Source organism: Lipotes vexillifer, unplaced genomic scaffold (assembly GCF_000442215.2).
Source record: "Lipotes vexillifer unplaced genomic scaffold, Lipotes_vexillifer_v1.1 scaffold753, whole genome shotgun sequence".
NCBI lineage: Eukaryota > Metazoa > Chordata > Mammalia > Artiodactyla > Lipotidae > Lipotes > Lipotes vexillifer.
Window position 1 is genome coordinate 473,675 of NW_006783618.1, and position 24,310 is coordinate 497,984.

The following is a 24,310-nucleotide window of genomic DNA, read 5'->3' on the forward strand; positions in this document are numbered from 1 at the left end:
GCTTATGGTTTTGCTGAATTAATTTTCTACAAAGTCTAAGAAGAATGAGGGCAAATATCTTCAGAGAAGTTAATTTACCTAATATCCTCTCTAAAACAGGAAGCAACTGTATTATATACGATAGGTACACTTATGTACACTCTTCTAGAGAATATTTAAGGGATTAGCTCCTCAACATCCAGTCTGGCAACAAATTCCCTCACGTACATGGCTTTGGGGGAACAGATATGTTCCCCAAGCCATAGCAGGTTTGTTTAGAGATGACACCTTGCCCTCGCTGGACTAATCACAGCACTTAGCTTTTCTTTCCAGAGTTGACTGGTCCAGAGATAATCAATTGATCTATACCAAGCCTAAGTCAAAACTGGAACCAAGAGGTAGATGCTCTGCTACCGTAAGAAACCTGTAAGATGTAAATCTTGGGTGTAGCAGAGGCCAGATTTCCCCACAATTCAGACATTAATCTGCATTGAGAGAATGCAGTGTCCTGGTAGCATTTTCAACCATGGTTTCAGTTATTCCTGAGGCTTGCCTGCATTCTTGTCCTTAGTGCCACTCAAACTATTCACTTTTTCTAGAATATTACAAGTCTACAAATTTTCCTCTCCCAAGAAGAAAAAGCAGGAACAAAGCATAAAAGGTCTATAACATTCTTTTGTGATAAAAAACAAAAACATTGAGCAAAAAAATAGAAACTTTCTCAACCTGATAAAGGGCATCTATGAAAATCCCACAGTTAACATCATACTCAATGGTGAAAGACTGAAAGCTTTCCTCCTAACATCAGGAAAAAGACAAGGATGTCTGCTCTCACTACTTCTATTCAACATAGGTTCTAGTCAACATATGAGGTTCCAGCCAGAGCGATTAGGCAAGAAAAAAAGCATCCACAAAGGAAAGGAAGAAGTAAAACTATCATCATTTGCATACAAATAGGGATCATGCAAGGTCATGCAAACATGATCTTATTTACATAATATTCTAGGTAATCCACTAAAAAAAACAACTACGACTAGAACCAATAGATGAGTTCTGCAAAGTTGCAGATACAAGGTCAAATACAAAACTTCACAAAATTCAACTGTATTCTTCCCACACGCCAGCAATGAACAATCCAAAAATGAAATTAAGAAAACAATTCCATTTATAACAGCATCAGAAAGAATAAAATATTTAGGAATAAATTTAACCAAAGAGGCGAAAGACTTATACACTGAAAGCAATAAAATGCTGCTGAAAGAAATTAAAGAAGACCCAAACAAATGGAAAGACATTCCATGTTCATAGATTGGGAAGACTTAGTATTGTTAAGATGGCCGTACTCCCCACATTTAGAGGTCCATTGCAACTCCTATTAGAATTCCAGCTGCCCTTTTGATAGTAATTTTCAGGCTAATCCTAAAATTCATTAAGAATCTCAAGGGACCTCAAAAAGCCAAAACAATTTAGAAAAAGGACAAAGTTGGAAGACTCACACTTTCTGATTTCAAAGCTTTACTACAAAGCTACAGTAATCAAGATGGCGTGGTACCGGCATAAGGACAGACACATAGACCAGTGGAATAAAACAGAGAGCCCAGAAATATACCTTTATACATACAATCAATTAATTTTCAACATGGAGGCCAAATCCATTCGATGAGGAAAGAACAGTCTTTTCAACAAATGGTGCTGGGAAAACTGGATGACCACAATCAAAAGAATGAAGTTGGACCCTATCTTATACCATAAACAAAAACTAACTCAAAATGATCAGAAGTGTAATCTTCATGACGTTGGATTAGGGAATGGTTTCTTACCTATGAAATCAAAAGCACAAGTACCCAAAGAAAAAATACTGGACGTCATCAAAATTAAAAACTTTTGTGCTTCAAATGATACTATCAAGAAAGTGAGGGCTTCCCTGGTGGCGCAGTGGTTGGGAGTCCGCCTGCCGATGCAGGGGACACAGGTTCATGCCCCGGTCCGGGAAGATCCCACGTGCCGCGGAGCAGCTGGGCCCGTGAGCCATGGCCGCTGAGCCTGCGCGTCCGGAGCCTGTGCTCCGCAACGGGAGAGGCCACGGCAGTGAGAGGCCCGCGTACCACACACACACAAAAAAATCTAGTACCCAGAATATGTAAAGAACTCTTACAACTCAACAATAAAAAGACAAGTAAGGACTCCCCTGGTGGCGCCGTGGTTACCAATCTTCCTGCCAATGCAGGGGACACGGGTTCGAGCCCTGGTCCGGGAAGATCCTACATGCTGCAGAGCAACTAAGCCTGTGCGCCACAACTACTGAGACTGTGCTCTAGAGCCCGCGAGCCACAACTACTAAAGCCCGCGCACCTAGAGCCCGTGCTCTGTGGCAAGAGAAGCCACTACAATGAGAAGCCCGCGCACTGCAACGAAGAGTAGCCTCCACTCACCACAACTAGAGCAAGCCTGCGTACAGCAACAAAGACCCAAAGCAGCCAAAAATAAAATAAATAAATTTATTTTAAAAACAGACAAGTAACTCAGTTCAAAAAGTGAGCAGAGGGGGCTTCCCTGGTGGCGCAGTGGTTGAGAGTCCACCTGCCGATGCAGGCGACACGGGTTCGTGTCCTGGTCCGGGAGGATCCCACATGCCGTGGAGCGGCTGGGCCCGTGAGCCATGGCCGCTGAGCCTGCGCGTCCGGAGACTGTGCTCCGCAGCGGGAGAGGCCGCAGCAGTGAGAGGCCCGCATATGGCAAAAAAGGAAAAAATAAAAAAAAAAAGAGCAGAGGATTCAAACAGACATTTCTCCAAAGAACATATACAAATGGGCAATAAACATGTAAAAAGACTGCTCATTATGTTACTCATTAGGGAAATGAAAATCAAAACCACAAAGAGATATCTACTTCATACCCAGTAAGATGTCTATAACCAAAATAATAATAAGTATTGGTGAGAAGTTGGAACCCCCATACATTGCTCGGGGAATGTAAAATGGTGCAGCTGCAGTGGAAACAGTTTGGTGGTTCCTCAAAATGTTAAACATAGAATTACCATATGACTCAGTAATTCCAGTCCTAGGTATATACCCAATAGAACTGAAAACATAGAGCGTCACAAAAAATTGTACATAAATGTTCATAGCAGCATTATTAATAATAGTCAAAAGTGGAAACAACCCAAATGTCCATAATCAAAATGTCAATACAATAAAATATTATTTAGCCATAAAAAAGAAAGAGGTACTATTCTATGCTACAACATGGATGCACGTGAAAACATGCTAAGTGAAAGAAGCCAGACAAAAAAGGTCACATGTTATATGATTCCACTTAAATGAAATGTCTAGAACAGGCAAATCCGCAGAGACGGAAAGTAAATATTAGTGATCACCAAAGGCTGGAGGGAAGCAGGAGTGGGGAAAGGGGAGTGACTGCTAATGAACATGGGGTGACAGAAATGTTCTAGAATTATATAGTAGTGATGGTTGCACAACTTTGTGAACATACTAAAAACCACTAAATTATACACTTTACAAGGTAAATTTCATAGTATATGAATTATATCTCAATTTTTTAAACTGAATACAAAAAAAGCCTCCTAACAACCAAAATACAGATCGCAAAGATGGTACAGTAAAGCCATATATTTTCCTTTACTGGAAACAAAAAATGTATTCTCACCTCAAATTTATTTATTCTCACTTTATATATAATTTGTACAAACCTGGTTGTATGGTCAAAGCCTATACTGGATTAAAAGCTTCATATTAGGGGAAATGAAATTGATACGGACAGACATACTGACAGTAAGGTTTTGTTAAAAAGGTAAAAGAGGGCTTCCCTGGTGGCGCAGTGCTTGAGAGTCCGCCTGCCGATGCAGGGGACATGGGTTCGTGCCCCGGTCCGGGAATATCCCACATGCCGCGGAGCGGCTGGGCCCGTGAGCCATGGCCGCTGAGCCTGCGTGTCCGGAGGCTGTGGTCCGCAACGGGAGAGGCCACAACAGTGAGAGGCCCGCGTACCGCAAAAAAAAAAAAAAAGGTAAAAGAACTTACAAGCATTGTGTGAAGCCATTTAGTAAGGGCAAATTGGTCTACGCATTTCATTAGGTTCTGGCAGTACCAATGATAAACAGCCTGATACAACAATCTATACTTACAGTAGTGAAAATAATGAAGATGATTAACATAATAAGAGCTAACCCACTTATCACTTGCAATGTGCCAATCACTGTTGTAAGTACCGAACATTTAGTTACTTATTAAACTCCCAACAATCCTACAAGGAAAGTAATACTATTATCTCATTTTACAGATGAAGAAACCGAAGAATCACACAGCTAAGTTAAGTGGAAAAGTTAAGATTCAAACTAAGGCAGTTGGCTTCAGAGTCCCTCCTCTTCTTAACCAGTAGACTATTCTGCCTCTCAGTGACGAACTGTGTCATTAAAAAAAAAAAAAAAAAGTCAAACAATGTTCAGTGTGTCTAAGAAGACTGAAAAATCTACAATTTTTATTCCACTATTAAAAAAAAAAAAAAAACTGTTCTATGGCAGCCTGTTATCTATAGGAGAAAGTCTTGAGGTCAAAAAACAGCTCTTCACAATCTGACTCCAACCCGTATTTCCAGCTTATCTAGCTCCCCTAATTCTAGCCACACCAGAACCAGCTCACGTTCCTTAAACAAACAGAGCCTGCATTTTCATGCCACTGTGTTAAAGGCCTTTTCTTCACTTCTCTGCCTAGAAAATTCCTACTTACCCTTCAAAATCTAGCTCAAATAACACTTCCTCTGTGCCACCTTCCCCGATGCCACTAGGTAAAACTGTTCATACAGCATTTTGTACATATCTCTATTAAAGTATTTATCACATGACATCAGAACTGAATACTTAACTCTCCTTTTCACTGCCTAGAATTAGAACCTAGTACACTGTGGATAATAAATAAAATTTTTAAGTTTTGGTATGTAATAAAGTCCAAAATTATTTTTTTAATTCGGCAATACAAAACGACAAAAGTCATGAAATTTAAATAATTTAAATGGACAAAGTTCATTTTCACATAAATGAGATGTTACAAAGGTTCCTACAGATTGAATTCAGTTACCAGAAACCTTTTTAAGAAGAAAATACTAATACTCTGGACCAAACCTGAGTAATGTGTCACAGTAAAGGTAACATGAATAATGATGTGGGTAAAATTTTAAGTGAGAGATGAAGGTTCCCAGAATCTAAGCCAACAGAGTCAAACGCTACAAGGATACCATTTAGTAAGTTACTGCTCAGCATGCTAACTGAATGCCCTCAGAAATTACTGTCCCTCCCAATTCAAGTCACTTCTCAAGAGTAATTATAATTATAATAGAATTTACATTTTATTACTTGTTCCAGATGAGTTAATATTTAATTCCAATTAGACAAAACCAAACACAACTATACCATGCATACAATCAACCTGTTTCTCTCCCAGTGCATAATATACGACAACCAAGCCAATAACACATGGGACAGTCAATATAGTTTTTAGTATTTACAAAAGAATACCTATTGGTGCCTCAAATGTTTATTGAATTAACTGCATTTTGCCAATTCTATTTGAAAAGTATTCTATTCTATCCTATTTGAAAAGTTACTTTACCTATAAAGGAAATGTCATTTTACTTGGCTTTATTAAAAAAAAACAGTTATCCAAACTACTGGCTAATTTTCTTCCTATTATCCCATACTTATAACCTACCTAATATGCTACCAGCTCGGGCAAAATCCTCTTACTGTTTACTGCCAACCCCAACTTCTTTCTTTCAGACTCTCACCTACCCACAAACTTTCATGATCTTCAGGGCCTCTGAAAGACCTACTGCTTCCAACTCATCTTCATGACTGTAAGTCACTGACTTTTCAGAGGTAAACAAATAATCAGAGCTAGGGATGGATCAATACTCTCCAAGGTAACTTTTTATACAAAACACAGCTTTAAGTCAAATGTCAACTATGCATTCTATTCTTGTTGACATAAAATTAAAACCAACTCAACCATTTCTATGTGTTACCTATTCGGGCAGTCACAGACCTGAATAAATATTTGTGTAGTATTCTCCATTACCTAGGCTGAGAATTCTCCTCATACATTCTTTCTTTCCCCTCCTTGAAGAGGCTTATGGTCTGCTTAGTTTTCTTCATCAAATTCTCCATGAACACCCTAAAATACTCATTTTCTCCAAGGGTCTCCATCTTCCCCTCATATCTTGACAAGATAGTGCGGAGATGCTGGTAGGTGTCTGGCAGCAGGTCTAAGATATAAGGTGGGCTATTCTTTAGCGCCAGCTTTGGGTTCTGACACAACCGCACCACCTGCAACAAATGGAAAAGAAGGGCTATTACTTGGAGGATCTTAAGGGCAATTTCCTTTTTTAAGTTTAGAAAATTATAAAATATGTGCTCTTTTGCGGAAATACGAAAAATGCACAAGAATATAAGAAATGATCCATAACCCACACACACACCCGCAGGCAATCACTTTACATTTTTAGTAGTCTCCCTAGAGGGTGGGTTCTTAAAACCATATCTAACAGTTCAGACAACACGTAGAAGACTAAACAATTGGGGTGGGGAAGACATCCACATACATGCCTAAAAAATGCTAGATGAAGCATGGTGAATTCCTCTGAAATGCACGCATGGCTCACGCCACAGCAGAATAAAGAAAATTTCCAGGGGCAGAAATAAAAAACGTGGCTGCCCTGGGCGGTAAACCGGGTAACGTAGGAGCCTAGAGCTTTAACAACCACTAGGGGACAGGAGCACAGAGGCCTTGGACCCAGCAAAGAGTTGAACTGAGACACCATTCCTTCCCATATAAATGCAGAACTCTTAGAATTTGCCTGGTTAATTCATTTTACCTTCTTTTACTTTCAACTTTTCTCAGTTCTTAGTTTTAAGTAGGTCTCTTTTAAAGAACATATAGTTAGACTTCTTTAATCCAATGTAACAATCTTATTTTTTAACTGGTGAGTTTATATTTGTTGTAATGACTAATAATTTGTATTTATTCCTACCATCTTATTTAGTACTTTCCATTTATGTGGATTTTTGTGTGTCTGGAAGAGACATAAATTAGTGGGACAGAAAAGTCTAGAAATAGACCCACACATATATAGACCCTTGACATCACAAAGGAGTGATCTTTCCCAAAAACAGTAGTGGAACAATCCATATAGGAAAAAAAGAAAATCAAACTAAACCCTTACCTTACACTATACAAAAAACAAAACAAAACAAAAAACCTAGATGGGCTCTAGACCTAAATGCGAAAGGCAAATAAAGCTTTAGAAGATAAGAAAACTATCTTTCATTACTTCATGATGGAGAAAAAATTCTTAAATAGGACCATAAAAAACATTAATAAAGGAAAATATTAATTAAATTCCACTATACTCTAAAAGAACTTCTAAGATACCGTAAAAGAATAAAAACACATGTACAAAATCAGAGAAGATATTTACAATATGTATATATCCAGACATACATATCCAGAATATATAAAGAACATCTACAAATCAGTAAGATAGGGATGATCTTTTTTTTGGGCTACACCGCGCAGCACACGGGATCTTAGTTCCCCGACCAGGGATCAAACCTGTGTCCCCAGCAATGGAATCATGGAGTCCTAACCACTGGACCACCAGGGAATTCCCCAAAATGGACAAAAGACTTGAATAAAAACTTGACAAAAGAAGATATCCAAATAACCAATAAACATATGAAATGGTGCTTAATCTCATTAATCATTTTAATTTCATTAAAATGACAATTGTAAGCTCTCAATTAGATACTATCACTACACACACCAAATTGGCAATGCCAACCACTGGCAAGGAGCAAGGACCTTCAAATACTGCTGGTGGGAATCTAAACTAATAAAACCACCCTGGAAGATAGTTCGGCACTGTATTGTCAGGCTAAAGACTTATATGCCCTACAAACCTGCAGATCTCCGCCTAGAAAGGTATACTGGGATACACATACAAAAATGTGTAACAACTAACAACTGCAAACAACCCAGATGTTCATCAACAGTAGAGTGGATAAACTGTAGTATATTTATTAGCAACAATACACTACCACGTGGATGCTCCTCTCAAACAAAGTAGATCTAAAGAAACTAGAAACAAAATATATATATTACAATTACATGTATATGACTACATTACTATTACAAAGATATCCCTCTAAACTATATTGATGCAATATGCATACATAGGTGGTAAAAATATAAGTAACAGAAAGAAAATAATTTTACTTTACTTGTAGCTGATATAACTGTCCATGAATAAAATGAAAGAGAATTGACAAAACATTAGAAACAAAACAGTTTAATAGGTTGCTGGATTCAAAACTGATATACCAAAACGGCATTCATAAAAATTTTATAAATAATTTTAAAATGTAATTTTAATTGCTGCCATTTTGAATGGCATAAATAAAAATTTAAGACTCCTAAGAATATATCTAACAAAAAATGTGTAAGACTCTTATGAAGAAAACTACAAAACTTCACTGAAGAACATAAAAACAGAAATTAATGAAGAACCCTATCATGTTTAAGGAGATGTCAGTTCTACCCCAATTAGTATATAAATGCAGTGCAATTCCTATCAAAATTCCAAAAAGATTTTTCATGGAACTTAACAAGTTGATCCCAAAACCCACACGGAAGAAAAAGAGACCAAAACCAGCCAAGCCTATTTTGAAAAGTCACAAAGTAGGTGGTAGTTACCCAATGAGTTATCAAGACTTTTTTAAATCTTATAATTAAAATAGTGTGATGTTGACCAAAGACAGATAAATGGAAAAGAAGAGAGCCCAAACAGAGACACGCATGTATGGAAATTCAGCATCAGAAGTGGCATTACAAATCAGTTCAAGAGGAATTCCCTGGAGGTCCAGTGGTTAGGACTAGGTGGTTCCATTGCAGAGGGCACGGGTTCGATCCCTGGTAGAGGAACTAAGATCCCTCATGCTGTTCAGTGTAGCCAAAAAAAGAAAAAAGAAAAAAACACACACAAATCAGTTCAAGAGAAAAACTACTGGAAAACTGGTTATCCATATGGGAAAAAAAATTACATCCCTTACACATTACATGAAAAGTAAATTTCAGATGAATTAAAGATCTTGTGTGGAGAAAAAACTTTAAAGCTTTTAGAAAAAAATTTGGAAAATATTTGTTGAACTTTATGATCTCAGAGAGGAAGTATTTCTTAAGACACAAAAGCAAATCATAACCATAAACAAAACAAAATGACAACCCACAGAACAGGAGAAAATATTTGCAAACAAAGCGACTGACAAGGGATTAATCTCCAAAATATACAAACAGCTCATACAGCTCAATATCAAAAAAACAAATAAAAAAAAATCAAACAATAACAAAAAATCAAAAAATGAGCAGAAGATCTAAATAGACATTTCTCCAAAGACATATAAATGGCCAAAAAGCACATGAAAAGATGCTCAACATCCCTATCAGAGAAATGCAAATCAAAACTACAAAGAGGTATCACCTCACACTGGTCAGAATGGCCATGATCAAAAAATCTACAAATAATAAATGCTGGAGAGGGTGTGGAGAAAAAGGAATCTTTCCACACTGTTGGTGGGAATGTAAATTGGTACAACCATTATGGAGAACAGTATGGAGGTTCCTTAAAAAACTAAACACAAAACTACCATATGATCCAGCAATCCCACTCCTGGGCATATATCTGGAGAAAAACATAATTTGAAAAGATACATGCACCCCAATGTTCACTGCAGCACTATTTACAATAGCCAAGACATGGAAGCAACCTAAATGTCCATTGACAGAGGACTGGATAAAGAAGATGTGGTACATATATACGATGGAATATTACTCAGCCATAAAAAAAGAATGAAATGATGCCATTTGCAGCAACACGGACGAACCTAGGGATTGTCATACTGAGTGAAGTAAGTCAGACAGAGAAAGACAAATATCATATGATATCACTTTTATGTGGAATCTAAAGGAATGGTACAAATGAACTTATTTACAAAACAGAAATAGAGTCACAGATGTAGAAAACAAACTTATGGTTACCAGTGGGGGAAAGTGGAGAGAGGGATAAACTGGGAGACTGCGATTGACATATACACACTACTACATATAAAACAGATAACTAACAAGGACCTACTGTGTAGCACAGGGAACTCTACTCAATACTCTATAATGACCTATATGGGAAAAGAATCTAAAAAAGAGTGGATGTATGTATACGTATAACTGATTCACTTTGCTGCACACCTGAAACTAACACAACATTGTAAATCAACTATACTCCAATAAAAAAAAATTTTTAATTATAAATGCAAAGACTGATTAGTTTGACAACACTAACATTTTAGTAATGATAAATCATAAGAACTACTGAACTTTTTCCTTTTTTCCATTTGTTTAAAAAAAATCAATGCAATTATAATACTGTATTATTTCTTTCAACATCCTTTTTATTTTCTTCTTGGTAAACTGCACTTTCATCAACGAAATATCCTTCTTTAGAAACACTTCTTGCCTTAAAGTCCCCTTTAATGTATCTAATATAGCTAAACCAACTTTCCTGGGTTGGTGTTTGCATGGTGTATCTTTTTCCATTTTTCTATCTTCAAACTTTCTGTAGTCTTACATTTAATGCATGACTTTGTCATGCAGAATATAGCTGGTTTCCTTTTAATTCTGACAATCTCTGATTTTAACCAATTTGACCTGTTTACAGTTCAACTATGAAACTTATTATTGTAGGTCAAATACTGGCAATTTCATACGGTTCACTTAATAAGTACTGATCCTATAATAAATAATAAAATAATTTACTATTTGTTTCCTATGTATCTCTCCTGTTTCATCTTCCTTTACCTCCCCTTTCTTGCCCTCTTCCAGTTTAAGCATTTTTTTATTTTCCCAATTTTCTCCCCCAACAGCTTGCCAAATATATATTCTTTTACTACTCTTTAAATGAATACCTTAGTAATTATAAAATGCATCTGTGACTCATTAAATCTTATATAAAGTAGTACTTTTACCACTTCCCAGACAACGCAAGGAACTTGGGACACTAACTCCATTTTCAAGTTATGTGCTATTACTATCACACATTTTAATTCCATATATCATATAAAGTCCACAAGTCATTATTATTACTATTACTTCTGTTATTATTTTATATGGCCAATATTCATTCACATTTACCCACACAACCCCCCTTCCCAATGCTCTTCACTGCATCTGAAATCATTTCCTTCAGCCTAAAGAACATCCTTTAGTATTTCCTTTAGGGTATAGGCTGCTGGCTACAAATTCTCCTCAGTTTTTGTTTATCTGAAAACATCTTTATTTTGTAACCACTTTTAAAGGCTATTTTCCCTGGATAAGAATTGGCAGTTATTTTCTGTCATCATTTTATAGCTACAGGCATACCTCAGAGATATAGCAGTTTCGGTACCAAACCACTGCAATAAAAGGAGTATGGCAATAATGCAAGAATTGCAATAAAGCAACTCACACAAAATTTTTGGTTCCCCAGTGCATATAAAAGTTATGTTTACACTATACTATAGTCTATTAAGTGTGCAAGACATAGTATTATTAAAAACAATGTACATACCTTAATTTAAAAATGCTTTATTACTAAAAAATGCTACTCATCAACTGACAACACAGGGTTGCCACAAACCTTCAACTTATAAAAAAACGCATTATCTGTTAAGTGCAATAAAATGAAGTGCAATAAAATGAGGAATGCCTTCTAGATGCCACTGTCACTGTTGAAAAGTCAGGCTGTCAGTCTCACTGTTGCTCCTTTGAAGATAAAATGTCTTATTCTGTGGTTGCTTTTAAGATTTCTCTTTGCCTTGGGTTTTCAACAGTTTTGCTACGAAGTGCCTAGGTGTAGTTTACTCTGGATTTTTCCTGGTGTTTATAGAGCTTTAATTTGGAACTTGATAATTTCTGTCAGTTTTGGAAAATTCTCAGCCCATTTCTCATCAAATATTGCTTTTGCCCCATTCTCTTTCCTCTCTCCTTCTGAACTTCAAGTACTTACACATAAGAACTTTACTCAATATTCCATATGCCTCTCATACTCTTTTCTGCATTCTCCATCCTTTTGTCTCTCAATGCTTCAGTCTGGATTTTTTTTTCTGACTTACCTTCCACCTCACTAATTTTTCCTTCAGCTTTATGCTATTAACCCACCCACTGAGTTAACAATCAGTTCTTGTGTTTTTCAATTCTAGAATTTCTATTTCATTATTTACCATTTCAGATCTCTGACAAAATTATCTATTTTATCTTTTTTTTTTTTTTTTTGCGGTACACGGGCCTCTCACTGTTGTGGTCTCTCCCGTTGCGGAGCACAGGCTCCGGATGCGCAGGCTCACCAGCCAAGGCTCACGGGCCTAGCCGCTCCGCGGCATGTAGGATCTTCCCGGACCGGGGCACGAACCCGTGTCCCCCGCATCGGCAGGCGGACTCTCAACCACTGCGCCACCAGGGAAGTCCTCTATTTTATCTTTAATTCTTCTAACACATTAATCATAGATATAAGTCCATGACTGATATCTCAAATATCTGTATCCCCTGTAAGTATGTATCTTTTATCAATCTTCCCTGTTGGTTTTCAGTTGTAGTTTGTTTTTTCATAAGCCTAATCATTTTTTATTGAGTGCTGAACACTGTATATAAAAAATTATAGAGACAATCTGAGGCTACGTATGATGTTATTAAGAATGGCTTTTACTTTTTTTTTTTTTTTTTTTTTTTTGCGGTACGCGGGCCTCTCACTGTCATGGCCTCTCCCGTTGCGGAGCACAGGCTCCGGACGCGCAGGCTCAGCGGCCATGGCTCACGGGCCCAGCCGCTCCGCGGCACGTGGGATCTTCCCGGACCGGGGCACAAACCCGTGTCCCCTGCATCGGCAGGCGGACTCTCAACCACTGCGCCACCAGGGAGGTCCAGAAAAGATTTACTTTTGCTTCTAGCAGTCAGATTTGGCTAGGGACACCAGAAATTCCAGGTCATCTTAATCTAACCCAAAATTGAGAAGATTAAAAAGCTGGGCTTCAGTCTTCAGTGCCCTGTAAAGACTGGTTTACTTTTGTTTCACCCTTACTCCTACAATTCAGGCCCTCAGGGACCCAACCCCAAAATCTAGAGTGTTTCCCAGGGCCCTCCACCTTGGCAGGCCCTAATTCCAACTTTTTGTCCTCTTTGACATGAGCATTTTGAAAACTCTATTCAGCCTCTCAGCTATCACTTCCAGAATCAGCAATGACCTCATGGAAAAGGCAGTCTCAAAAATAAGGCTTACCTCTCAGAGCTTTCCTTATCTTCCAGAGCCTGGCCTCTAATTCCTCACTGCCTTCATAGCTCTTCAACATCTTCCAACTTTTCTAGTTGCCAGCAGTATTTTTTGGTTCTAAACAGGCTAGTCTAACAATGATAGAAGCAGAAGTCTAACTTCTTACTCTTTAATATTTTAAAATGCCTATTTTCTTGCATCACCAAAAGCTCATTATAAACTTTTTAAAGATGTCTAAATGATTCCACTCTATAGACATACCATATCTTAAACCATCCCCTCCACTTTAACATTTATACTGTTTTTAAGTCTTTGCTATTACAAGTATTGCTGTGATGAACATCTTTGGGCATTTCATTCTTCTAAACATCAGATTCTTTCCTTAGGATAGATCCCCCAGAAGTGGGATCACTGGGTCCACCTGGAACAACTGCAAAATTCCAATTTAATTACTAATGTCTCTTCAAATGATGTAAGACAGTATTAAAATTTTTAAACTAAATATTTTATCCTCTGTACATCATTTCCTGTACTCTTGAAAAAGAGCCCTATATAAGCCTGGCAAATAAAGACAAGCTGAATCAACAAAAATATATGATTTATGAATGTTTTAACAGTGTTTTAGGAAGCTGCTCATCCTATCAAGGGTTTCAAGCCAAAAGGGAACAACATAGTCAAGAAAAAAAGACTCTACCGCAGAAGACAGCTATATTCTAAATGCAACAGAGTTAAGAACTCATACTAATTAAAATAAATAGTACCCAATTTATAAGTATTACATTCCAAAACCTCATTTGGAAGACAGGTATTTATGATTCAGAATATATTTTTACAGAATATATATTTATAATAAAAATATTAAAATGGTAGGTTCTTAAATAGTCCATGGAGGGAGTTAGGGGAGACTGACATTGACACTAAGAGATCAAGATTCAGCAAAGACTACAAGAGGTATATGATCGAAGGTTTTTATCTTCAGAGAATACTGAGCATGTTTTATATGGAAAAAGAACCAGAAGAGAAAAAGATAAATTAAAAGAAAATGGAAAACGGGATCTACAACACAGCTAGAGCACTAAACACCCAATACCATTAAAAGAAGGGACACCCCCTTCCTTTAAAACAGGAAGAAAGGGAACGAGGACACGTTTAGACAGACACAGATTCAGAGATATGAAGGCAGTACGTTTAAGAAGATTGCACCTGATTTTGATTTTTCTCAACGTATCCGTTCAACAAATATATGTCAGGCACTGGGACACAGAAGTAAAAATACCATTCCCCTGAATCTGAGAGGAATCAGGCAATAAACAACAAAAAGGAAATCAACAAGAAAAATATCAGGTTCTATGCAGACAATTAAAATAGAATAATAAGAAAATGCTGGATGACTACTTTAGCATAGTGAGTAGGGAAACTTCTCTGAGGTGAATTTAGGCTAAGAGTTAAAATTACAGGAGGAAGGAGCTCATGTAGAATCAGCAGAAGAGTAGCCCAAACAGAGGGAACAACTAATCCAACAGCCTTATGAGAATAGGTTTGGATTTGAGGAATAGAAAGGTCAGTGAGACTAAAGCGTAGAGAGCGAGGTGAAGAGGGTCATTAAGGGAGAGATGTGGAGTATCAGGGAATTAACAAGGAGACAGTATGATGAAGACTAAAATATAAGCTTTTATGTGTTGAATTAAAATTAAAATGTTTTAGTATCTTGACAAGATTACACCAAACAGCCACATCAGAATGTCCTGTTTCAGTCATTTACCTTCAGTAAATTTCTTAACCTCTGAGCCTCAGTTCTTTTACCTGTAACACAGCGATAATACCCTCCTCATAATAAATGTTTATGAAAGGACTGCAGAGTTTCCAATAAAGTAGACATTCAATGCTAGTTCCCTCCCCATTTCCATACAACTCGACCAGGTTTATCTGCAGGTTAGGCAGGAATTATCTATTGAAGACAGAATGTTAGACCTCACATCACCCTTTGTTGACTCCCAGAAACTGACACCCTTATTCCTACCATCTGGCCATGCCACAGCTACCCTTCCAAACCTGCATGGTCTCTGACTACTTGGTAACCAAGGAATAGAGAAAAGGCAGCAGGCCACCCAAGAACAGGGTGACCAACAATCTGCAAAAACTACAGTATCCACTCCTTCAAAGGTCCAAAGCAAGCAGAGCTCCCCCCAAATTATTTACATTTATATCCAGAGCTACACATGCCAACCCATAATATATTCTCCCTATTTAAAGGCAAATGCATTAACATTAAGAATTCAGGTTAAAATGCATTATTTGCCTAATACCTCTGGAAAAAAAGGTATACTTCCTTTCAACAACAACAAAACTAAACTAAAATTGCTCTGCCCAACCTATAGTAAGCAATTAATAAACGCTGACTGGGCTTCCCTGGTGGCGCAGTGGTTGACAGTCTGCCTGCTAATGCAGGGGACACGGGTTCGAGCCCTGGTCTGGGAGGATCCCACATGCCGCGGAGCAACTAGGCCTGTGAGCCACAACTACTGAGCCTGCGCGTCTGGAGCCTGTGCTCCGCAACAAGAGAGGCCGTGACAGTGAGAGACCCGTGCACCGCGATCAAGAGTGGCCCCTCCTTGCCACAACTAGAGAAAGCCCTCACACAGAAACGAAGCCCCAACACAGCAAAAATAAATAAAAAATAAATTAATAAACTCCTACCCCCAACATCTTGTTAAAAATAAAATAAAATAAAATAGGGCTTCCCTGGTGGCGCAGTGGTTGAGAGTCCGCCTGCCGATGCAGGGGACACGGGTTCGTGCCCTGGTCCGGGAAGATCCCACATACCGCGGAGCGGCTGGGCCCGTGAGCCATGGCTACTGAGCCTGCGCGTCCGGAGCCTGTGCTCCGCAACGGGAGAGGCCACAACAGTGAGAGGCCCGCATACCGCAAACATAAATAAATAAATAAATAAATAAATAAAATAAACGCTGATTAATGACAATGACCTGAAAAAAACATATTACCCCTCATAACAGATTTAAAATATCATGAGTTTTTAAATGTCTCCCAAACACTTGATTAGTTCGCATTTTCAAACTACTATCATGTACGTTCCACAAATGTTATCTGTCCCTCCTTAGAATGTGACCTTGTAAAGATCAACTGTAGATTAAATATGTGCTTTTCTCAAGATCTTTCAAAGATAAATCAATCACATGACCAGGGAAATCAGCACTCCTTAACACTAACACAGACCATAAAGTAAGTATACAGGTAGAGCAACTCTTTCAACATTAAAATCTTCTGTAAAGAAAAAAAAAAAAAATACCCTAAATATTTATAACCTCTAGGGAAAGTTTCCAAAAGGCTTTGTGAATAATTCAAGTCAATAGTTAATAAACATCAAAAGCCAAAAGAACCTGCCTTTATTAGTGAATGTTAAATTGGCAGTTTTAGTTAAACTCTAAAGCACAAATGTGCATGCTGAGCTTAAAAAATTCACCAAAAAATTTCCGAAAGATATTTTCCTGCTTAGTCTGTTCTCAATTTTATTTTGCTTTCCAAGTCTTACAATAGCAAAAATGGCTTCCTTTTGTTTACTTCTGCCTGTACATTTACAGCATCACTCAGAACAATGTCAAAAAGAAACATGCTTAGCTCTGGGAAACCAACAGTATCCTTGCACAGCTGCCATATACTCCATTCATAATAGCTTCCTCACTGGCCTAGCTCCTCCCTTTGCTTCTGCCAAGGGCTCAATGGTCAATAGAAAAAATTTGGAAAGTGCTATGATTACAATAGAGAGGAATAAAATTATGTTTGGAAATTGCTAAATTTATAAAACCAGAAAAGTTACAGAGAACAGTGCCTATGCCTAATTATGTTCTGAACACAGAATCTTTTCTAACCCTAAGGAATTGTATTTCTAACTAGGCAGAAAACTATAAGCATATATGACTGTGAATGACTAAGTATTTTTATCTCTGTAGACCTTAACTTATCCATGGAATCATTTTTCATTTCAAACTTTTTCATATGTTAAAAAGCATGATTAAAATAAGCACTCAGCTTCAAAAGCAAGTATTCAGTATGGTGAGCTATACATAAAACACATAAAATTTGATTACAGTTTTAAAAGAATCAGTTGCTCAAGAGAACAGGAGGTACAGCAGAAAGGACACCAGGGTAGGAGTCCAGAGACCTGGGTCTTAGTCTGGTGACTGACATTAACTGGCTATGTGACCCTGGGCAAGTTACTCATCTCTCTGGGTCTCTCTCCCTCTATAAATTAAGAGTTAGATCAATTAATTTCTTTTCTTAAAGCTTCAAGTTTTAGAAACTAATCAACTCAGAAACTTGAAGAGATTTAACAGTTTTACGAGTGTAACTACACAGTGAAGCTTTTAAATGAAAACTTATGACAGTTTTTCAAAGAGAAATCAGAAACCCATACTTTTTTTTAAAAGAAACATATCGTCACTAGATAATGGCTCCAAGAAAAAAACGTCTTTTACTTCTAATTACTCTTCTCCATTACTGATTTATCAAAACCCATTCAGGGACTTGAACTGTAATTACTACCCAAGACTTCTCAAATACCTCCCAACACTATTTATTTAAAGCACTACGTCACTTACAACTCATTACCAATCTCATTACTTTCATTTATCACATTAATTGCAGAAAAAAAAATACAGCCAGTACAATGTAGGAAATTAAATAACCGACATGCGCTAACAGCTTAACCATGCAGTTTTTATACAGGGATTCTGTTTTTAAAAGGAAAATATAATTCTCTTCTCAGACTTAACAGTGCAACTTCAAACCAATACTTAGCATGAACTAGAGATTAAATGATTTTAGCATCATTTTTGGATGTCAGACCCTAATTAAGGCACAACTGTGAATTAGGATATTGTGGAGTTCTCTGCTTGGTCTAGTCCCTCCCCAGTCCCAATCCTCTTTCTGGTCTCAAGGATTAAGTAAAGATTTGCCTAATGATTCCCACAGGGGGTTCCCTGATCCCTTTGAACACCTTCAGTTATATCACCAGTTTGCAAGTATGAGGACTGAGTCATCCTTAACTCCCTAGCACCCAGCAAAAAGTTCATGTTCAATGAAGTGTGATGGTGGAAAAGGCGCCAACGTAATTTTCACCTAAAGTAACTAGGAATCAGCTACCATATTTAAATCAACAAACTAGACAAGGATTGTGGATGAAAGCAGACTTTTTGGAAGGCAATGTGCCAATATATACTTTTCAAACTTTAATGCATGATTCCTTTGACCCAGTACATTTCATTTCTAGAAGTTTATTCTAAAGAATGTTTAGCAAATGCACAATAGATAGTCACTGCAGCATTGTTTCTAGTATTAAAAATCAGAAATAGAAGACTATCAATATGAATTTGTTAAATAAACATATATACCCATATTATAAAATCTTATACACCCCTTAAAAAAAGAATTCAGGACTTCCCTAGTGGCGCAGTGCTTAAGAATCCACCTGCCAATGCAGGGGACATGGGTTGCAGCCCTGGTCTGGGAAGATCCCACATGCCGCAGAGCAACTGAGTCTGTGCACCACAACTACTGAGCCTGCACTCTAGAGCCCGCGAGCCACAACTACTGAACCCGTGTGCCACAACTACTGAAGCCCACCTGCCTAGAGCCCATGCTCCACAACAAGAGAAGCCACCGCAATGAGAAGCCCACGCACTGCAATGAAGAGTAGCCCCTGCTCACTGCAACTACAGAAAGCCCGCGCACAGCAACAAAGACCCAATGCAGCCATAAATAAATAAATAAACAAATTTATAAAAAATAATTATTCAGGGAGACCTACATGTAGTGTTAACATGGATAATCTCCATAATGTAGCAAAAAATTTTTTTAATTCTAGAAGCATTTTTGTTTAAAAATCCCACTTTTGCTTAAAAATGTGCAATTTTATAAGTATGTATTACTTTCCAAATTTAAGAACATAATAATTAACACCTTTTAGGGAGGGTGGGAGAGAGGGAGACGCAAGAGGGAAGAGATATGGGAACATATGTATATGTATAACTGATTCACTTTGTTATAAAGCAGAAACTAACACACCATTGTAAAGCAATTATACTCCAATAAAGATGTAAAAAAAAAAAAGCAACTGTGGTATGGGGCCTTGCTACTTGAAGTGTGATCCCTGTCAGCAACACAGAATCTCAGGCCCTACATCAGATCTACTCAGACTCTCTGTTTTAACAAGATCCCCAGATGATCTGAATTCATGTTAAAGTCTGAGAGGCACTGGCTTATAAGAATCACTTAGAGGGACTTCCCTGGTGGCACAGTGGTTAAGAATCCACCTTCCAACGCAGGGGACACGGGTTCGGGCCCTGGTCCGGGGAGATCCCACATGCCGTGGAGCAACTAAGCCCGTGTGCCACAACTACTGAGGCTGCGCTCTAGAGCCCACAAGCCACAAGTACTGAGCCCACGTGCCAGAACTACTGAAGCCCGCGCGACTAGAGCCCATGCTCCGCAACAAGAGAAGCCACCACAATGAGAAGCCCACGCACTGCAAAGAAGGGCAGCCCCGCTCGCCGCAACTAGAGAAAGCCCGCATGCAGCAACGAAGACCCAATGCAGCCCAAAATAAATAAATAAATAATCTTTTTAAAAAAAGAATCACTTAGAGTCTGAACAGCAGTTCAAGATCCACATAAAAAAACAAAAGTATTAGTTGGGTGGCTTATGTTACTTAAACTCTCTGAATCTGTTTCTTTCTCATAAGACACATTATTTTGAAATTTTTGCTGTATCAGATGTGAAACTGTAAACTGCTCAGCAATATAAGGAATTATTAGAACTTGGTTATCAGTCTTAGTGAGTAAATGCTAAAAAGGCAACAACTTGCTCAAGTCATAAATCTTTCAAGGGTAATGCTATCCATCCAGCCTTCTCAGAGCTGCTTAGAAAAAGGGACTGGAGGGATGGACCCCAAACAGTAGACACTGGTTACCTCTGGAGAGGGTAGCCATTTTGCGGTATGAGAGTAAAAGGAGACCTATACATTTTGTTCTGCATATTTTATGGTTCATAAATTGTTTTTCACAAAGAGTGCTACACCTGTGTACTGCTATTCAAAGTAGCTCTAAGAAAGAAGGAGGCAGGAATTAGTATCCCATCCCCCTCAATGAAGTAGCAGTGAGAAGATTTCTTGTGGTTGATCCCAGAGCAAGAGGAAAGGTCAGTGGCGGCTGTAAGAAGGCGCCCAAGGCAGAGGAGTCTGCTAAGCAAGACTCGCCACCCATCCCAAAAGTTGCAGAGTGGAGACCCAGGGTCATTGCTGATTTAGGAGTTTCTATGGCAGTGACATTCCATCTCCTACGGCTTGAATCCCCAGTGGGTGTGTACCACCAATACCATCACTGCACCCCTTTCCCCTCCTCCTTTTGGAAGCTGCTGCAGGAAGGAACATTGTGGGGACAGAGCTGAGGCTGGCTTCCAGTGCTCCTGGTTGACTACTCCCACCTATTTCCTTCCAGCACAAAATGTGCTAATCATGAAAACATTTCACAATGACTTGCTTGTTATAATCCCCCTCTTCCAACAAACCTAATGATCAGAATTAATTCTAAGATCAGAATTAACAACTTCATTGGAAAATGTGATTGAAATTTAGGCTCAGTTTTCAAACTAATGCTTAGTCCATTTTTCTTTTAATGCTCTAGGTTAGTCATTAGGGGGGTGATTTTCATAGTATAAACATTATCCGTATGTTTGACTATAACATGAACTCCACTGAAAGTGAAGACTTGGGGACCAATCTGCCTATGTGTATACAGCCAACAAACAACGTATTAAAAACAGGTTGTACTACAGCAAGGGTCACCAAAAACTTCAACCAAAGCCATGAAATGAACAGGGCAGATTACGTTCTTCCCTGGCCTAACCCTACTTTTTTTACTCCATATACCCTTCAAAATTTCTATCATGAATCACATGAAATGCTCAGTGAGCTCACATTTCATACGGAACTAGGGAGAATTTTACATCCCTTGGGGAAATTCTTAATAGGCATGAAAACAACACAACCTTTTTGTTTACAATGACTGTATAATTACCCTTATAACCAAAAAAGGTAAAACTACTTTTAGTAAATGTTACTTTAATTCAACACTCAAAAAAAAAAAAAAAAAAAAAGATTCCCTACCTGATCCTCCTAATTAATCACATAGAAAATGTGGGAACATGTTTTGATCTCATTTTACTCTGTTAAAATGTTTGCACTTCATTCAGCAAGTACTATGTGTTAGGCACAGGAACTGATGTTAAGACAGTCTTGGGACTTCCCTGGTGGCACAGTGGTTAAGAATCCACCTGCCAGTGCAGGGGACACATGTTCGAGCTCTGGTCCGGGAATATCCCACATGCCACGGAGCAACTAAGCCCGTGCGCCACAACTACTGAGCCTGTGCTCTAGAGCCCACGAGCCACAACTGCTGAGCCCGCACGCCTAGAGCCTGTGCTCCGCAACAAAGAGAAGCCACCGCAACGAGAAGCCCGCACACCGCAACGAAGAGTAGCCCCCACTCGCCACAACTAGAGAAAGCCAATGCACAGCAACGAAGACCCAGTGCAGCCAAAAATAAATTTTAAAAAAAGACAAAGCCTTGATCCTGAAGAGCTCTAGTGGAGGGAGAGACAGATGAAATAAAAAGTGGTAAATGCTATCACTTTTTCTTTTAATGAATCCCAATACCTTTATTTTTAATCACAAATTCCTGGGTGACTAAAATTCCTAGAGTTAAAATTAAATTGGGAAGGGGCTGACTACCAGAAAATAAACACCTACTTTATTAATACAATAGCAACAGAAAGGGTTTCCAATTTTTAGAAGAAAAATAACATGAACCAGCACCACCTGGTGGGTGTTACAAGATGAAATGCCCACATTTATTGTATTGAGAGCCCCCCACCGCACTGCAGATGTTTCATCAAGGACAGCTGCCATCAGAGCTGAATGGCATGAATTAAGTGCAATGGGAGAATAACGTGTACAAACTTCCATGATAACCATGCAAAGTAACCAGTCCACATAATTTGAAGAGACACAAACCCAACTTAAAAGAAGAGATTTCTTTTAATGGTACTAGTTAAACACCACGTTAACATCATTCAAGAGAACATCTACTTTGCCTGACTGTGTGAATGGCGGGTGTGAGAGTGTGTGTGTGCGTGTGTGAGAACTGCTGTTGTATACCTACACAGGTCACTTACTGAAAAATGACTTTTGTTATCAAGACTTTGTTGTATACCTGAGAAGTTACTGTATGGAGGAAATAACTAAGCCTTAGGAGGTGGGTAATCCTGGATTCCAAATCAAGTTCCCCTATTAACTAGGTTACATAAACTCTCTGAGGCTAAGTATCCATAAAATAGGGATGATACCGCCAAAGAACTACTGAAAGAAATAAATAAGTTTAAGGTAATTAAAAATGATTCCCACCCCCATACCTTTTCCTTTCAGAATTCCTTTGGGGCACACAAAACAGTTTAACAAATATTTACAACGCACTTACTACTGTGTAAGGCCTTGTGACTGGATACTGCAGGAGATAAAGAGATTACAGTTGCTGTCCTCATGGAGTTTACAATCTTCAGAGGTTAAGATAGAGAAGAAATATGTACATGATGTTTAAACTTAAGAGATCCCATATCACTTTGAATATACAGTCACTTATCACTACAATGTAATCTCCTGGAATGTAAGAATTTACACCTAGCACTACTATGCTCCTGACTTAGTGAGCGTGCAAGCATGGGAAGAAAGGTAAGAAGAAAGGGAGAAACGAGTCCAATGAAATATACTGATTCATAAATTCTATTAAGTGCATCTTATTTCCAAAATACAGGAAGTTACTTAAGGTGCTTTTTTTTAGGGCAAGCAGGAGAAGGTAGGTAGCAGAAGGATTATCTTTTTAAAATGCTTTTTTAAACACATGCTTTAAAGGAAAGCATTTTTCCCATAAATTATAGCCCATTAAATAAATGAACACCTGGGCTTCCCTGGTGGCGCAGTGGTTGAGAGTCTGCCTGCCGATGCAGGGGACATGGGTTCTTTGACCCGGTCCGGGAAGATCCCACATGCCGTGGAGCGGCTGGGCCCGTGAGCCATGGCCACTGAGCCTGCACGTCCGGAGCCTGTGCTCCGCAACGGGAGAGGCCACAACAGTGAGAGGCCCACGTACCGCAAAAACAACCACAACAACAAAAAAAAAACGAACACCTTAAGGTTTTACTAACATAAGCTAATTTAAAATAAAAACATAGCATGGACCTAAAATACTGCCAGTATGATGCTCTGCTTCAGAGGCAGACAAACTACAGCCTGCAGCCTTTTTTGTACACCTGCAAGATAAGAATGGCTTTTACTTTTTTTTTTTTTTTTTTGACCAGAAGAAAGATGTAAAATTTATATAACAGATATAGTGGGGGACAATGGCCTAAAAATTTAGGGTTCTTGTGCTCCCCTACCACTCACTAGTTATATGACCTTGGGCATAATGCCTGTGTCCAGACCTTTGTCCTTATAGTAACAGGGGGCTGGCTGCTTGTTTTGTCTGCCTCCAAACAAACAATCATTTTTACATTTTTAAAGAGTTGTAAAAACAAGAGGAAGAATATAGTGGGCTTCCTTGGTGGTGCAGTGGTTAAGAATCCGCCTGCCAATACAGGGGACAAGGGTTCGATCCCTGGTCCCACATGCCGCGGAGCAAGTAAGCCTATGTACCACAACTACCGAGCCTGTGCTCTAGAGCCCATGAGCCACAACTACTGAGCCCGCGTGCCTACAGCCCGTGCTCCACAATGAGAGAAGCCACCGCAATGAGAAGCCCACGCACTGCCACAAAGAGTAGTCCCTGCTCGCGGCAACTAGAGAAAGCCCGTGTGCAGCAATGAAAACCCAACATAGCCAAAAATAAATAAATAAATAAATTTATTA

The 24,310-nt window shown here is 38.6% G+C and overlaps 1 protein-coding gene across 1 annotated transcript in view; it reads right to left on the bottom strand.

Annotated features, from left to right (window-relative positions):
• The window catches only part of CBL (Cbl proto-oncogene), an 81,825-nt gene that overhangs the window by 54,319 nt on the left and 3,196 nt on the right, over positions 1-24,310 (bottom strand). The window contains exon 2 of the mRNA XM_007456276.1: positions 6,069-6,316. Coding sequence (XP_007456338.1) covers positions 6,069-6,316 — 248 coding nt within the window. The remainder of the gene's footprint in view (positions 1-6,068; positions 6,317-24,310) is intronic.